Source organism: Bacillus rossius, chromosome 2, assembly GCF_032445375.1.
Source record: "Bacillus rossius redtenbacheri isolate Brsri chromosome 2, Brsri_v3, whole genome shotgun sequence".
In the NCBI taxonomy this organism is placed as follows: domain Eukaryota; kingdom Metazoa; phylum Arthropoda; class Insecta; order Phasmatodea; family Bacillidae; genus Bacillus; species Bacillus rossius.
Genome location: NC_086331.1, coordinates 92,032,319 through 92,050,668, shown reverse-complemented (window position 1 = coordinate 92,050,668; position 18,350 = coordinate 92,032,319). Strand labels below are relative to the sequence as shown.

General features: G+C 34.2%; 1 protein-coding gene across 1 annotated transcript in view; it reads left to right on the top strand.

The window, feature by feature from the left end:
- Positions 1 to 18,350, top strand: part of LOC134529460 (dedicator of cytokinesis protein 7) — a 262,141-nt gene that overhangs the window by 160,303 nt on the left and 83,488 nt on the right. The window contains exons 20-23 of the mRNA XM_063363592.1: positions 1,616 to 1,784; positions 2,410 to 2,571; positions 5,150 to 5,406; positions 11,099 to 11,280. Of these exons, the coding sequence (XP_063219662.1) occupies positions 1,616 to 1,784; positions 2,410 to 2,571; positions 5,150 to 5,406; positions 11,099 to 11,280 (770 nt within the window). The remainder of the gene's footprint in view (positions 1 to 1,615; positions 1,785 to 2,409; positions 2,572 to 5,149; positions 5,407 to 11,098; positions 11,281 to 18,350) is intronic.

Genomic DNA, 18,350 nt, shown 5'->3' with positions numbered 1-18,350 from the left:
GCAGTTAATGGTCATTGAAACAATTATTTAGAATTAAGTCATAACAAAACATAAAACTACTTTACTTACCTTTTTGGTAACGGACGGGACCTCAAAAAAAGGGTTGCACAAATTTTTCAATATCTCAATTTTGCACGCTTATTTTGTAACCAAGCCTATTACAACATTTGCCACAATTGTTGGTGTTTCCCTCCAAATAAATTTTTTGGTCATGAGACAGTGCTTATTAAAGTACAGGCTAGCCAACACAATCATATTAGATTTAAAAAGTGACTGTAATAAACAACCAACAATTCAGAAGAAAAATAAACATTTATATTATGAAATTATTAAAATAAAATTTATATATAAAAATAATATGGGATTTATTCTGTTACACCAAATAAATTATTTCATGTTGTGTTACATTTTTAGAAATGCTACTCGTGCTCACTTTGGCAGACCCCATGGCTAATATTAATATTGAGCATTCATAAAAGCTAACTGATGGCCACCTTTTCAATTTTTTAATAACGAACTTCATTCAAGCAAAACATTTACGACAAAAATAAATTATAAACTAATCTTAGGCTTCCAGTGTTTTAAAGCTTTGCATCAAATGTGAAGCTTCACATCAGACACAAAGCTTTGCATCACACCTGAAGCTTCAAATAAAATGAATAGCAAATTTCCTGGTGATCTCAAATCGAATTCAAAAATGAGCTTCAATTGATTTGCTTAGTCGAATCTTCGCACAGGCCCGCACTCAATTTCTCTCATCAGATAAGCTTCAAACAATTTTTTTTACCCCTTACACTAAGGATTACAGTTATAAAAGAAGTTTAACACCAAAGATTTCATTATGTTCAGAGTAATTACATTAATGTTTAGGGCCCAATACTGTGTTTTCTGAGTTATTAATTTGTTTGTTCTGTTGCCTAATATTTGTCATCCCTTGCAATAGGGGTTGGTTGTATCAAAAATTGTTTTTTCTGGCAAAGAATTTGATTAAAATTAGAAGGTTTACCAAAACTTTGATTAGATTTGATACCATTTCTATAAGGGTTAAATGATTTTTTTTTGTTCTTCAACATGTAATTTTTTCTCAAACACTTGCTGTAATAGTTGGTCATATCAACAAACCTTTAATCCACAGTTTTTAGAAGTCTAAGTAATTCCAAACAGATGTTTTGTATTCCACAGTAATGGAGTTATAGTGATTTTGTTCTATTTTTCAAAAAAAACTTTCCCTATTATAACCTTTTTAGTAGAATTTTTCCCACTATCTCAACTGAGATTTTCCAGCACTTTATTTTATGTAAGTTATCAGTCTGGAAGAAATTTTTTCTGCAAAATTACAGAAGTTATGTACATAAAAAATTGATTATATATATAAATAAATAATATTTTTGGGGTCTAGGGGACCATGACAACCATGAACCATTGACTTATCAACCGGAAGTCTTGTATTTTTTCTCAAACCATTGTATCTAATGTATTAATGATTTTATTTTTAATTATTATTGTTTAAGTGTTGAGGTAAGGTGCACTTGCTTGTAATGCTGAAATTTGTGAATTTTCAATCAGATTGGTAATGTTTTGGATAAATCTTTTATATAGACTTCCTTGCTTACAGGTTCCTTTTTGATATGATCATACGGAGTATGGTGGAGCATTTGGCAGCTTTAGATAGCTTGGATGCACCACGTAAGTTGCGCTTTCCAGACCAGTTTATAGACGATATAACAACGCTTGTGAATTTCATCACTGGTGAAATAATTTCACGTTGCACCAAGGATGCAAAGGTATTTAAAATTTATCGCTGTTCCATTTTAGGTAATTGCTGTTTGCCTTGTGTAGTGATACAATGAGTATGGAACTAACATGTTTGCCGGAAAACATTTTACTACCAATATGCTATATTAGCTAACACAAGTCCAGCTCATAAATGTTTTGGTTTCTTCTGATTTATGGTTCAGTCTTCCAGCATAACTATTTTTATCTACAAGTATAGTAGTTGTGATTAATCTGTTTGCAAGGTTTTAATGTTAAATATATAATTTATAACTTAATTTATTTTTACTCTTATGCTTACAAGTTATGTAACTGTAGGTGATCTTAACTTTGAGTTTTTTATAGTTTCCTTATTTTTTTCTTTTAATTATTTATTATTTAATTTCATTACTATTGCATTCTCTTCGTATCTTCTTCAGAACCTGTAGTAATATTCTATTATATAATGTATTTTTTGTTTTAAAATTACATAAATAAAATCAAAGAATTTTTTTTTTTACTTTTATGTCAGTGTACATCATTTTACAAACATTTTCTTACATCGTTTTTCCATCTTAAACTTATGGCATTCATAAAGATCAAAAATAGTTTCAGTATTGATAATGATTTTCTTTAAAATAAAATCATTTTTTACAGTTAATTCAGAACTTGAACTCCAGTCTGGCCTTCTTTCTGTTTGACCTTCTCTCTGTGATGGACCGAGGTTTAGTGTTGGCACTTGTCAAAACTTACTACAAGCAGATATCAGAAAAAATCAGCACAGCTGCAGATTCTGCTGCTGCACTCATCAGTTTGAAGGTATATATGTGCTTTGGCTTTGCATTCATCAGCAATTATAATTTAAAGCAATTATTATATATTGTGTGTGTGTGTGTGTGTGTGTGTATATATAAACACACACACACACACAGTAGGACTCCTGATTATCTGGGTGGGGATTATCCGGTTTGTGGGTTAACCATGGCATATTTCACTTCCATAAACCATAAAAACAATTTTTGACTTTTTTATTTTTGTTTCCATTCGCGCATAATACAACAACACTTTTGTGTAGCATTAAATCCAATGTAATTAATTAATGCAATAAATTAATAATGTAATGAAAATCAAACAATATTTTGCTCTTTCCTGAATACCTATTCGCTTCCTTCATTGTATATTTTTTTCCGATGACACCCGAGTTACAGCCAACTTTTATATTCCGCCATCCCGCATGTCAGGTGTGAAAACAGTAACTTTGGAGAGAGAAGCCAGAAGCTTTCAGGGTTAGTTTACCTCGCACCTCCTAGGATGCACTAGTTGCGAATCATGGCAGAAACACATCTAGTAAATAACAGTCAGGAATTACGTTAACAGGTTAAATAATCTTTCTAATAATAGAAAATGTTAAATTTATGCTTTTTTAAATCTTATTACAACCGAAATATATCTCCTATATCTTAAACATTATTACTTATTTTGTAACTCAGAAATGTTGGTAGCGCCTTCATAGGAATTTTATGCCCAATCCTTATTATGTAAATAAAAATGAAGTATGTGAATTATTAAATTTAATTTTAGGTGGGTTAATCTCAAAATGTTATTTCATATTTATTTAAATGTTTGGCTAAAGTATTAAGACATACTTATATTAGTACTGTATAATAATTTTAACGGGAGAAGAGTCTTGAATAAAATGGTAGTCACCAAGCACACTAAAATACTCTCTTATTGAAAAAATGCATTTGACTAGCGCTGTTTTGATTAGCACTCTGTTTTACTGGAACGAATTAGAACGTTACTTTGATGGACATCTGTTACAGTGTTTGTCTAGATAGTCTGGATAAAAAAAAATTTTAGTTTTTTTTTTACTTGCTTTAACCTTGTTTTTTGATTATCGGTGGACCCCTTGCCAGTCTTTACCCCGTATAATCGGAGTCTGCTGTGTGTGTGTATATATATATCAATTATAATTTAAAAACTATACTTACAAAGAAATTGCATTCCTTGTGATCTGATCAACAATCTTCACCTTTGACATTAGCTGAAATAACTAGGAGGTTCTAACTCTTACAATAATCAATTGGTTTGCAAATTAATCTGGTAACATTGAAGTAAGCCAATGTTAAGTTTAACTTGATTGATTATGTCTTCATGTAAGCTGTTAATAAATGTGTTTGAAGTTCAAAAATATAATTTAACGTTAGTAATAGCAATATCCAATTAATTAAATTCTATGGTAGAAGATATTTAAGCTCATACTTTTAAGATGGTCATTTAGTCAAATATCAAAGCATGGATTTTGCAGTTGGGTTTTTGGTTATGAGAGTTTTAGGATGCACGGTTACGCACAGATTGTTAAGGGGACTGGACCTCCAAAATGACAGTGGGCTCAGAACAACTTGGGCGTCGACTCAGAGCTCATTATTAAATCATGCGGGGGTATTGGGTATCAAACACTCTACCTTCGCTGCGTGAGCATGATGTGATAGCAATTATGGCTACAAATTCAAAACTTCCAAAGTTTGTAGACAATGGTGAACTTTTATATAAAAAAAAATTCAATAATGGGTTTCAATGTTCATTCCACTGAAGAATTCGTTTCATAACATGTAGAAGATATCAATCTAGCAGAACAGAACATCTCGATGTTTGGAGACAGTTTAAGAAGTGAGTGATGTATAATGTTGCTAGCATATTTTTGTTGACATAAATGCTTGCTAATTGAAAATTGTGAAATTTTGTTATGAAAAATGGTAAAACTGTTTTTTATTTTAACTAAAAACTTTAAAAAATTCATTAAACTTAATTATGTCTATCAAAATAATTAAAATTGCACGTGCTAGAATTTTTTGCAAAGATGAAAATGAAGAGTTTGTCAAGGATGAATGTAAAGGTTAATAAAAAAATTTATGAGAGGATCATCAGGAAGTATGACAGTGTGTTGGTTGTAACCAAATACTTAATTCTCGACCTGGCAAATTTAGATGCTTACTGTAAACTTAACTCATAAAAATATTACAGTACTCTCATTATTTGGAGTGAGTCTTACACTACTGCATTGACAGTTTTATAATATTTTTTATATTAACTTAATTGCCTCACCCCTTGATGAAGTGAAGGTAATCTTCGACATATTTGTTGACTTGTATCCTGGAACAGCTGCATATATAAAGATTATAATGTAAGGATACTAGTTATCATGCTAAACTTTCTTGATGGAACCAACGTAATGTACTTTATTCCTTTTTTGGCCCAAATTTCAAGCTTCTACTTTTGGATTGGTCTGGTAAGTTTTGTTTGGAGCTGCTGATGTATGAACCATATCCTTGATTGCCTTCACTGGTATAGATGTGAAATATTGTTAAAAGTATGTATACATATTTTTTTGTTGCAGCTGGATTTGTTGCGAATAATCTGCAGTCATGAGCATTTTGTTCCTCTTAATTTACCATTTGGAACTCCGTTCACTCCAAGCTCAACTGTAGTTTCGCCAAGTCTTTCAATTGCTTCATCTACTAGTCAATCTTCATTCATCTCAACTCTTATTGGTGGTGACAAGATTAGTTTTGCTGAACTTTCTCCAGCATTTAAACAACAGCACTTTTTAATTGGTCTTGTCCTTAGTGACCTGGCTTCAGTGCTAGATATTCAGTAAGTTAAATTTTATTATGCTTACTTAGTCAAGGGACATGTATGTGTTTGTGTATGTATGCATTATATGCCTGCATGCATGTTCTTGCTTATTGTTATCAGTTAGTCGTAGCTTTCTCAGATAGATTTGTACATATTTTACCTCTAACACACTGTTTTGGATTCTGTATGACCATTTATCAATTTTTCCACATACAGTTAAGGAAGAGGTGAAACTACCATTGCATTGGCATTAACACTTAGGCCACACTGTGTGTACACATTACATCATTCACAAGTTATCCTTGCTATAACTGCAATATTCAGTGCATTATGCACTGCTATAAAAATTTACATCAATATCTTTAAATTGGACGCAGTTGTTTAACGCACTGCCAGCAGAATTCCATGTTGATCATTTTCAAAAAATTAATTATAAATTAAAAATATTCCCCCCCCCCTCCCCCCCCCCCCCCCATCGCCACACACACACACACAATTTTATGCAACTTATCTGAAGTCTGTGTCAAGCCAGTGATTTTTTCTGTAGCCATTAGGGGAATTTAATTATTGTTCAAATTGTAACATTTACTTTCTTATTGCCAAATTATGTCATTGAGATTACTTCACTACCATCATTCATCCTGCAGAAAAATGTGTAATGTGTTAAAAAACATAATACATATATAGAAAACATTTGATGGGTATTTTTGTAGGTAAGCATTTAATATACATTAGCTTTTTATAGTTTTATATCAAAATTTACTGAGATAATGTCCTCCAGCTTCTTTTGTTGTAACATACTGCTTTGTACCTAGCAGAAAAACAAAAGAATAAGCGCAAAATGTAAGCTTATGCTGTAATATGCAGGCACACAAAAATTAGATATAAACAATGCAGGATAAAGAAGATGATTACATCAAACATTATTTCAGTGTATTAACAAAATAAAAAACTCGTAATGAGAATGGCTCAGAAAAAATCATTGCGTTAACTATAGAAATACAGTATGTCCATAAATAATGTCCCATTTATAAATTTGAATGATATTAACTGTAAGTGTTGTAGAGTTTTGGTTCAAGATCACAATTAAAGAGTAACTTAAACAGTTTTAGATAAGCGCATGCATCTATACAGGATGTTGACTGTGTCAGAGCATCTTACCTGCGTAGTAATAAATCTTTTTGGAAAGCAAGTCTTGAACTTTAGTAGCCGAAGACGACCATGTGGAAGGTTTTAAGAACATGTTTACACATGCATCCATATCGGTTACAGTTGCAATCAAATACAAATATGAATATCATATTATTGTCGAATACGAATAGTAAGAATAAGAAATAGAATCCGACTAAAAATAATTTTTTTCTCGTCATGTAACAACTTTAGAAATATTAGACAAATAATACTAAAGAGAAAGGTTGGTTAAGTTAAGTCAACTACAATAATTATAAGGAAAATGATTTTTAAAATATTTAAATTATAGAAATATATTTTTTTTAAATTATGCAGTTAACTTAACCTAGCCTAACTTAACCCAACCAACCAACCAACCAACCTTTAAATTCAGTTCCTATTCTCCTTATTGTTTACAACCTGCTTCTTTGCATAGTGATCCAAAAAATTGTCATGAACCGCAAAATACTGTGAAACCATTGCAATCTTTTGACGAAAAAAGTTAATTTATTTTACTGCTATATTTCCAAATTGGTGTTTGGATGATTTTATGTTTAAATATTTAAACCCTAGGTATTCACACGTTTTCGATGTTAATGGCCGCCAGGTGAATTGTATTTAGTTCAGCAATATTATGAAAACAATTTTTATTTTGCTAATTTCATCTCAAATCTCAAATCCATTATTTACTTTTTTTTAAATATTGTTACAAAATGCAAGCAGGGCTGCGGCGCGCAGGTGCAGAGCTGGCTGGCGGCTCCACACAGCCACTGACGTCACGCTGCCGCCGCAACATGAGACTTGCCGTGCGCACCTGGTGGATTACGAGGGTCGCAGCTTCCCCTCCCTCCTTCCCTCCGCTCCCCGCGCTACACTTTATCTCAGCGACGTAACTGAAACCTGATAGCTGCCGACATGTGTCTAGAGATTTCTCGCGTCGGGGGTCGGCACGGAATGACGCGACTGGCCCCAACCGCGCTCGTGAATTCTAGAAGGGCGCCTGGGCCTATATAAGTCCAGGACGCCGGCCTCCGAGGGAGTGAGGAGTGAGGAGTCTGGAGTTTTCCCGCGGGGGAGTTTCCGGGCGATAGTGCCGCATGTGCTGCGTAGCGGCGAAATTCCTGGACGAAGGTTCTAGGGCAGAGAGTTCAGTTCCGGTAAGATAGTCCGGGCTTTAGTGTCGCTGGTGCGGCGGAGTTCTGGGGCGAGAGAGTCTGCGCGAGAGTGCCACGAGTGCAGCGAGAGTCCCGAGCAAAGTTCCGAGCGAAGCGTAGAGCGGAACCTCAGCGAAGGGAAGTGTGACGAGTGCGACGAGATTTCGGCGACGGAGGTCCACGAGGGGTGCTGCGGCGAGAGTTGTGCCAGAGGTGTGGCCTAGCGAGGTGTTTGGTGTGTAGAAACTGAGTGACTGGGGAAGCAACATTTTTAAGTACAATTGATTATTTGCCATTTTAGAAGATTATTTGTAAGTGACATAAGTAGTGGCCTTCAATAAAACTGTGTAGTAAAATCATTAACTGGGCTATCTATTTATGAACCTAGTAATTTCCCACGAAGAATTATTATTTTCATAATTTTAATAATTCGTAACAATATATTTGTTTCATTTCTGAGTAGCAACATCTGCTTCATCATAGATATATACAGCAAGTAAGCTGCTACTGAATCACATGGTGTTAGATCGATTGCGACTTTATTAGTGATTTATAAGCCATTGAAACTATGACATTTACTTTTTATAATGCCCATCTCAATGGAGTGTCAGGTTTTGGGGTGTTGTAGTCCATAGTTGTTGATTTTTTTTTATTTTTCTCTCTTTTGATGTGTGTAAGAAAAAGAATATAAATACTAATTTATTTTCAAGTTTAAAGTGACAAAAATGCCATTTTTTGAATTTTTTACACAATTTTTTCTGTTACTGTTTAGCGAGACAGTAGTGAAAAAAACTTTTAGTACTTGTTGCATGTTTAAAACATTGCTTATTGTTCATGTTTTTAATTATGATGTCCCTGTAAACATCAAAAAATGGTTTTTATTTTTATATTGCACAAATGACTTAATCTCACCAGTGAACATTGGTATATGACAAACTCACAAGGTATACTGTGTCAAATATTGTAAGCAAACGAATATTCGTTATTTCAAAGTGTTAGTATTTGAGGTAGAATTCAATATGATTAATTTATTCTTTTTTATTTGTATCTAAAAATATGAATATTCACACAGGCCTAATGTTCAGCGATGAGTCACCATTTCATCTAAGTGAGAAGATTAACACCCACAATGTTCGTATCTGGGGTAGGAACATTGTCATGAACTTGTAGAACACCAAACAGATTCCCCAGAATTAAAAGTTTTCTGCTCTGTGTTTCACTGAAACTACCGTAACAGGGATGGCTTATCTGGATATGTTGAAAGAATGGCTTTTTAACCAATTATTAGAGAGGGAACCTATAAACTTTATTTGGCAACAGAATGGAGCCCCTCCCCTTTAGAATCTCTTTGTATGAGAGTGGTTGAACGTCAAAGTATCTGACTATTGGATTGGTCATAATGGTCGAGATGACAGAGCTCTTTCTCGCTGGATTCCACCTCTCCTGTCATAATGCCATGTGATTTTTTCCTGCGAGGCTTTACAAAAGATCATGTCTGTGTTCCACCTGTACCTAATGATTTTCCGGATTTGAGACACAGAATTTAAGAGGCTATTGCTTCCTTACTCTGGACTTGTTAACCAAAGTTTGGGAATAATTCAACAGAAGTTGGATATGTGCCGTATAACTAAAGGTGCACATTGTAAGAAAAACTAGTTTACCTTCAACTTGCTGTATGATTTGTTGTAAATAGTCTAAATTAAACTGTTATAATATACCATTGAAAGTAGGACAGTCTTTTATGTACACCCTTTATTAGTACACAGTTACATTAGATCTTTGACAGACATCATAAGAATAAAACAACACTTAAAACTAGACAAAATTTAGAAGGTGCTAGCCAGAACAAGAATTTAGATGACATTAAGGAAGTTACAAATTTATGTTACATGGTACGGTTACCACGTACCTCGCAAATGCAAACAAGAACAATTATGCATTTGCAATGACTCACCTTGGTCACCTAGCGGAAGTTAACAACTTTGTTAGTTATGCCCCAGAATCAAGAAAAAACTAGGATCTACAGCCCCTTACATACAAATTCAACATGCTGAATTGGCATGTGCAGACCTAAAAAAGGGGAAGAAAAAGACAGAGAGAAAGACGAGATGTGAGTTGGTTTGGGAGGAGGGGAAATACAAAGAATACGCCGACGCACCCCTGAGGTAATGTCACAATGTCTTCAGTATTTGGCAGTGCCTGGTGCATTATGTTACATTTTAATATCTGTTATTGACCTTTTGTATGATTTGTGATGTATTAGGTTGTCTTGTCTATCATTTTGTCATGGTGCAGATCCCGTATTATCCTTATTGCTGTAGGTATATTTGATGGTGTAATAATCAAACTATAGTACTTTACTTAATTGTGGAGAGTTCTGAAATATCAGCTGTTGTATTTTGGTATGTGTTCTAGGGTCAAGGTGGCCCAGTTTCATAGTTGGCATTGACATTTATTATTAGAAACTTGATAATTTTATTTTTTAAAACCATTGATTGTAATTTTTACCCATTTTATGCCAGTTGACTATGTTAAGGATGTTTGTTTAAAAAATTTTTCTATAATCTTTAAGTTGTATAATAAGAACAATAGTAATACAAGTATGGAAACAAGGGACTCTTAACTTTCTCATGGGCATTATAAGTATGAGAGAGACAGAAAATGTACAATACCTCGTTGTGTGAAAGTCGCAAAGTACTGTGGGAGATTTTCTTTTGTACAAGGTGTTATCCAATTGGCTGGCATGTAAAATATGTGTTATATTGAGCCACATGTTCACCTTTGTCTCATGGAAAGGAAGGTTAATAAGTCGTCCGCCATTGTGTTCATTTCTTCAGTCACTGAGGTGATAGTCAGTTGCCTTTTAGGCCTTAGCTGAAAAGTTAATTTTTTAATGTATTCAAGAGACAAATGTAACTTCTGTGGTCTAGGCTGTGCAGTTTAACTTGTATTTTAGACAATGTTTTATTCGAACAGTTTACCACAGGCAGCTGCGAAAGGGTCCATGTGAAACTTAAGTGTGCTTCAGTTTTCACCAAAGTGAACATTGGAATTTTTGGCCCCGTACCATGAGTTGCAAGTGACTGCAGGATATAACGATTTCTTTAAAAATTTAAATAACGTAAAATATTATTAATCAGGTAACAAGTTGTTGGGGTTCAAGGAAGAATACATACCATCAAACTTAACCAAAAATATTTTATTCAATTTTCAACTTTCTATTCGACATAAATAATGAACATTGTGCCCAACATGGCATTTTTCTTCAAGTGTTCATGAACTATATCAATGGTACAATTTGTAATATAATTTACGGTTGTGCAAGAAGAAACAGACAGTGTTAATGGAATGCTTTTATATCATCCTGGGATTTCATTCCTTTCCAGAAACCCTTACCTGCATGGGAAAGTGGTGAATATGATTCGGAACCTGATGACTTGCCACGACTGTGATTCTCGGTATGCTGAACCAGAGTGCAAAGCTCGTGTGGCAGCATTGTATCTCCCGCTTCTTGGAATTGTAATGGATGCACTGCCTCAGTTATTTGGCTACCATTGGGAACAGCAAGGTAAGCAAGTGTTATTAAAGTTTGGGTTCAAATAGCAAGCTAAGTTTAATAGACCTGTGGTTTCTCAGCAGTTTGTTTGCAGCCTTCCCAGTTATGAGGACCAAGGTTAGAAGTTTTTTCATTTGAATGAATGTGAGGTTTCTCATCTGTCAAACTTTTATTCTCTATTAGGTACTGATATTTCAGTAATTATAATAAAAATATTGATTTCCTTTTGCTAAATACTGATCTTGTTGATCTCAAGTAAAGCATTGGCAGTGGAAACTACAATACACGGGACATTCTTTTGACAAGGTGTTTTCCAGGAGGGGGGGGGGTGTGTGTGGGGGGGGGGGGGGGGTGGTTCAACACAATTCTTAGTGTTTCAAACCATAGGAAGGAAAATTTTAAATTTAAATCAACTCGAACCCAGCCAAGATCTGAACTTGAGACCTTTGGTCATTTGTAAAGGATTGGGGTAAGCCATCTGCTCTCTGAGCTCAGTGCCCTTTGCTGTAATCTCGGCCATCAACAGTCCTTCTTTATACACGTTTAAACACGAGTTGTAACTTAGTAGTACCAACAAGGAAACACCATACATGCAGATGGTAATGGTACGCTGAGGCAAATATGGAATGTACTTTCACATCATCTTTTGATAAACTTTTAGTAACATAGAAACAAAATGCATTATTACATAACATATGAGACAAATTACACATATTTGAAAGTACTGAGGACCTTTGTTTACAACTCAAGATAAACTTGAAGTGAGTTTGCAGAATCATCACACACATTTGAAAGTACTGAGGACCTTTGTTTACAACTCAAGATAAACTTGTAGTGAGTTTGCAGCATCATTACACAGTTTTTTCAAAACACTTAAATCTTAAAAAGCCCTTATTTAATTCTACACATATTCATCCCTGTTTACATAACATATTAGAAGCCAGATATAATGCTGCTTAGCATACTATGGAGTCTGATACAGAGAAATATAAACACAATTCATAAGTAGATGTTTTTTAGCACTGGAAGACATAGTGCAAGGATTCCCCTTTGCCATAGTACCCTATTCCTTTCGGAGGAGGAATCTGATTGGAAGGGAGAGGAAGGTATAGCCATCTCTGGTTGGGTGGGAGGGAGGGATAGTCTATTTACAGGAGCCACGATAAGCATTTGGCAGCAATTAAATGTCCATATTTTCTTTTAATAGTTGATAAAATTAATAAAAGGCAAGAAGCAAGTTTACCTAAGAATACTGAAAATTGATTGTTTACTTGTTTTATTCCTACTGTGGAAATCAATCTGCCTTCATATTTTGTTATATCTAACATTTAATGGTTTTAATGTTATTATTTTTCTGAACTAAAGTATTGGGTTTGGGGGGCTAGAAACTTAGCACGTTCTTTTCATTTTATATCCAATACATGTATGCATGCTTCTGTAAAAGGGTAGAAGTTAATCCCCCTGCAACATTATTTTGAACTTTTTTTGTCAGCCACATGGAAGAAATAATAGTCTGTGCTGTCAATATAACCATTCCCAGCAACAGTGGCTACACTAGGGGATTAAGGATGCGAAAGAAAATGGTAGGGTGCTATTTATACCAGAAAAACATGTCATTGTTAGTTATGCCTGCTGAGTTCTAATGTTGTTCCTTTTGTAGCCAGATGTTTTCCATAATATCTATACAAGTACCCTTTGCTTCACTATGCATTGATTTAAGCTATTTATCAGGCAGGTTCTGCTTACAATTGAGTACGTATTCTGAGATGCTACTTTTTCAACTGTTGAATAGGTAACCATTACAAAATAAAATAAAATTGGATATTAACTAAAGATGACACTAAAAATAGAAATTTTTTACATTTATTTTTTTCAACAATTTTTATTGAAGAGTCTGAAAAATGTCATCTTTTACACTCTCGTGGTGTGCTGTAGTTCAGACACGTACTAACTGTTATCATTGTGCTGACAGAGTTAATCTATTTTGAACCTAATAAAGTTCTTGGTATGAGGTTGCCCTTAAAAATTTTTGAGTTACAGAGTGCTTATTGATGGATGACAACAATTTTTATTAGCAATATATGCATTTTAATTGCTCTGAGAGCAGTTTGCTACATAGCTCTCAGCCATGCTAAGCTTGACTGATAAACGCATACACATATACACACATTGTTTGGAGGGTTGACAACAGCTGGGGTGAAATACAAAGGATGTAGCCACATTGTTTTTCCTGCTGCAGCCTTGCCCTTCCTAGTGTATGCAAAGGGAGGAAGACTAGAGTCTGGGGGTAGGTAGTCCGTCAAGGCATTTTATGCGTGCTGCACAGCTTCCAGCGTCTGTGAACTGTTTGTATGAGAATCAATTATTAGTATATCCTAAAAAAAGGAAGTAATTTTTTTACAAGCAGTCTTATTTTTTACAAAACTCACAGAAAAGAGTGGGGTTATTTTATTTTTATGTGCACTTAATTTGCTGGCAATTAATTAAAAAAAATAAAACCATAACTTATGCTTACAAATAATTTAACAGAAATTATATATTGTTATTGTTTTAACTTATTACATTTAAAACTAAAAATATATATTCAAACTGTAAGTGTTGAATTTAGTCATCAGGTTCTGCCTTCTTTCTATAAAAACTAAGATGTGACTAAGTAACCGTTCACTATCAACATTGTAGATCTACAAACAGCATGCAGAACTGCTATTGCAAACTGATTGTAATTTATACTCAGAGAATTCAGCAATTTCAACACATATATGTGCTTTTCTTTCTTGCAAATCTCTTGCACATCTTCTTTAAGGGCTTCGTAACCCATGACAAGTTTGGTGTTCTTGAAATAATGGAGTTTATGAATAGTTTTCATTAGTGAAAAAACATCTTCTGACTTGTTAATGATGATGTTCTTTGGTTTGAAACACTTAAGTCCTGAATACTGGTGCAGAAGGGTCATTGTCCAACATCATTACCACTAGAGTAATATTGCTTGGCGTTTCACATGTTTGTTACTCTTTACGTGCTTTGCAACGGAATCTTTTCTTTCAAACATAAGTCTGCAGTTGCACTATTTACACATTAGTGTAATGGAATAGGATGCATAAATACAGTTGCTTTTAAACTATCAGCTTGTTGCCTTGCACTAACTACATTTTTTTTTAAATTTTTTGTATGGAACAACTAACATTTAAGACTAGAAATATTGATAATGTTCTTATTTACATGGCCTATGTTAAAACCGCAAGCAGGCAGTTATAAAAAAAATAATGGTTGCTGCATCATAAGAGATGTCGTTTGTAAAGTAAACATATAAACAGTAGTAAAGAGTGTGGGAGATAGACGTGGGTGGCATGTGTAGGTGAATGTGAAGGGGGAGGCTGCTGCCTTCACAGCAGTAACATAGTGAGGAGAGGAAGGGAGAAGGCTCTATTAGCACTCTCTCTCCCCTTGTCCTTTTCAAGGAAATTCTGAAGTGTTTTCCCACATCATCTGACACCTGAAATGACATTTCAAAGCAGTAAAAAAAAAAGGGGGGGGGGGGGGGAATAAGTAATGCAATTCAGACGCAGAGCGTGTAGTTTTTCAACTAAGCTCATCCAGCCCTCTGCTGACATTTCAAAGGCCGTAATAAAAAACAACAGCAGTCAAAACCGGCATAAGTACGCAGTTTAGATACAGAGCATGTAGTTTTTCAACTAAGCTGTTCTAGCCCTCGGCCTGGAATATGACGATACAGTGATGGTTCTGGATGTTGGGGAGAAGAGGTATAAAACAAGCACAGTTTTTTTTGTTTAGGTGTGTATAAATTTGTGTAAAATATAGGAAAAATGAGATAATCATCTTTTTAATTTCTAAACATTACAATTCGTGTTATTTTTTGAGTTTATAGCGATCACGATTTTGTTCAGGTTTCTATAGTTCTGCTGTTTGTGAAAGTGCTCTATTTAGTTATAAGGTATGTTATAGTTCCTGGTCAAAGGAGAATTGGCTGGTTTTTAGAAACATATTGTTACATTTGGGAATACAGATCCAAAAGGATAGCCCAATTAATTAACTAGAGTTGATTTATTAACTAATAAATGACACTGTTTCCAAAATTACAACAGTATGAATGACTATCCACAAACTAGTCACAATTTAATGAGTCTACTATTTATTGTCCCCACTGGATTTCGGCTGAACAGAGGTTCTCTCTACTATTTGCTCTTAGCACGCACCTCGGACCCAACACACTGCTTCGCGTTACTTACTCATCTAGTGTGCCGCAGCACCATCCCGAATGCTCTGATCTTTGCTCATTACTAGTTATTACACCACTTGACTGCTAAAATTGAATTTATTGATCAAGGATGACCTCTTGTTAACTAAAAAAAATAGTAACCAACTTTCATATAGCTGCAACATACATCGCTATGGAAATTTAATTGTGATGATTTATCTAAATTTTTAAGTCAGGCTGCAAGTACATGCTGCGTATTGTTAAAGCCAAGCTTCAACTTATTTAGCATACACATTGGAACTCACTACAGTCACACAGTACATGCACATCAAATAGCATAGGATCAATGCACAGGAAGTTTGACAAACCTATTAATCCTGTGCCATGCATCATCCACCATGCCTAGCCAATCAGTATGAAAATAGTGTAATGGGTAGATACAATATTACAGTTAGGTGTAAAATAAATGATTTAAACTATGTGGTTTCAAATTGTACAATGGTACATTTCAAAACCTTATTATTTTAACTGGAGGGTTTCTCTAAAATTTGACTGAAAAGAATTGACTCTTTGGTAGAAAATTATCAATCTCTTGGCAAATAAACAGAAATCATTAAGAGAGTTGCTGCATAAACAAACACAACAATTCTTAAAAATTACCAGGAATTTTTAAGTATTGTCTCATAAAGTGGCTGTTAGTGGAACGTAGAATCAAAATTCAAAGAACAGAGTTTTTAAATATCTTACCTTAAGATGTAAAAAAAATATTTAAACAGCAACTTTTTATTTGCTAAAATCTCTCAAAAACAACATAAACATGACTTCTTACATTAAAGTTATCAAAACCGAAATAACTTATTTAAAATTACATTAATGAGTGTACTAAATGAGTGGCCTATATTAGTTTGAGGAGATGAAAATCTTTGACCCCAGTTCACTTTAACATTAATGCCAGAAACGACATTATACCTACATACTTATTTCACATGGTACGTATGCATTTGAAGGGTATTCTGTGAAGACCTAGTACTGGCTTTCCATAGCTGCCACGTCCGTCTTCAAGGCTGCTTCGTACCATGAAAGAAATAGGTGCTTTTGCAACATACAAAACCACTAGCACCTGGCAAGATCAACCCTTTAACTTGGGCCTGGAAATTCCTAATCTTAATCGACAGCGACTTAAGATATTTTTGATCAACGCAGTCAGTGATTTTCCCACTCAACTGACCTCACTCTATGTTCTTGTCAGATTTTCTGTTGCCAAGGAGATACCAACTCTCACTTCCTAATCTAGAATTGCTGAGCTTATAATACTTAGCCTTGTGACGCCACAACCTTTTGAAAATAGGCTATAGCGGGTGCCCTTGTGTTTGAATAGCACACCAGCCACCCTGAGGTGGTTGAAGTAGTTAGTACTACACACCTCTATAAATTCTTAAAACATTTATTGAAGCCTTAACAGAGCACCTCAGCTGCTAGGGTACATCAGTCATCATCATGAAAGAGGTAAATATTACAAAAAACAAATACCTCTCAGGCATAGACTAACCATAATCTAACAACAGTTCTGCAGCCAAATTACAAAATTAGTTAGATGCTCTCATGCATGGGAGAAAAACCATATGCCAGAACTACCCTAATTAAAAATGCAAAAACACAGATTACAACCCAACATAGAGCAAATATTACATTCTAGCTAAAGTCATGATACACGGATGTTATTAATGTTATGATACATGAGTGTTATGCTCTAGAGCAGTGATGGCCAACTTTGTTGACTTCAGGGGCCACATAGCACTTCAAAGTACACTCAAGGGCCAAACCACGCACTGACATAATTTTTACAATTTTGCGGAATTCTAAAAAAACACATGTTTTGTATGTTCTGTTCAAAAAATCTGACTAGGCACTTTCCTCGACTAAGCCATCTAACTTCCGTGTGTAATAACAAATCACCATAAACACAATCCAATTCTTCTAAAAAAATTGGTTGTCTGTAAAGTTGGTTTACGGATGATAGTTTAACGTGACAACGTCATAACAAACCACTGATGAAATGATTGATCCAGAAGAAAAGGAAATATCATATTCGGCCTGAGACTGAGCCGTAATAGGTTTTTGCAACCAAACCATTTAGGCATTAAAAATATTATATTCTTTGAGGAAGAATTTTTTTTAATTATTCAATCTTTTGCATGATAAAATCTACCTCTGCATACTTTTATGAATAAATTTGAATAATTTTTATTGAATTATCACTATTTTGTATGGATACAAAGGAGTAAAATGAAATGTGTAATTGAATTAATAAATTTACTTGTATTTGCATTCATTAATTCAAATATATTTATTACTTTTGAAATGTTATGTGCGCCATATTTATTTTTACAAGTATAAAATTTGTTTTTCGCAAATGCCGGGTTTCGAATTGATAACCTTTAGATTAAGAGTTAGGTATGCTAACCACACGCCCACGAGGCCACACTAGGATAATGTAGTTTGAAGTGTTATATATATATATATTTATAAAAACTTTGTTCACGGTAGGGGTATAATATTAACATGATTTTATAACAAATACGCATTCCAAATACACCAAACTTATTTATAATGTGTTACAATATTTTTTAAAACATTGTGCAAAAGATCCCGGGTGTAATTTGAATTATTATGTGTAACTGTAAAACACCATTGTTGGTTCAAAACGTACCTATTTGAATTTTCAACATTACTTTTAAATAACCGTACCGATTGTGCTGAAAATCGGTGGACGATCGTTAAATTACATAATATTAATAATTCAAACGACGAAAATATGATTGAAAAGTCAAATCGATGGTTGTTCCAATCGAATGGAAGAGAGATG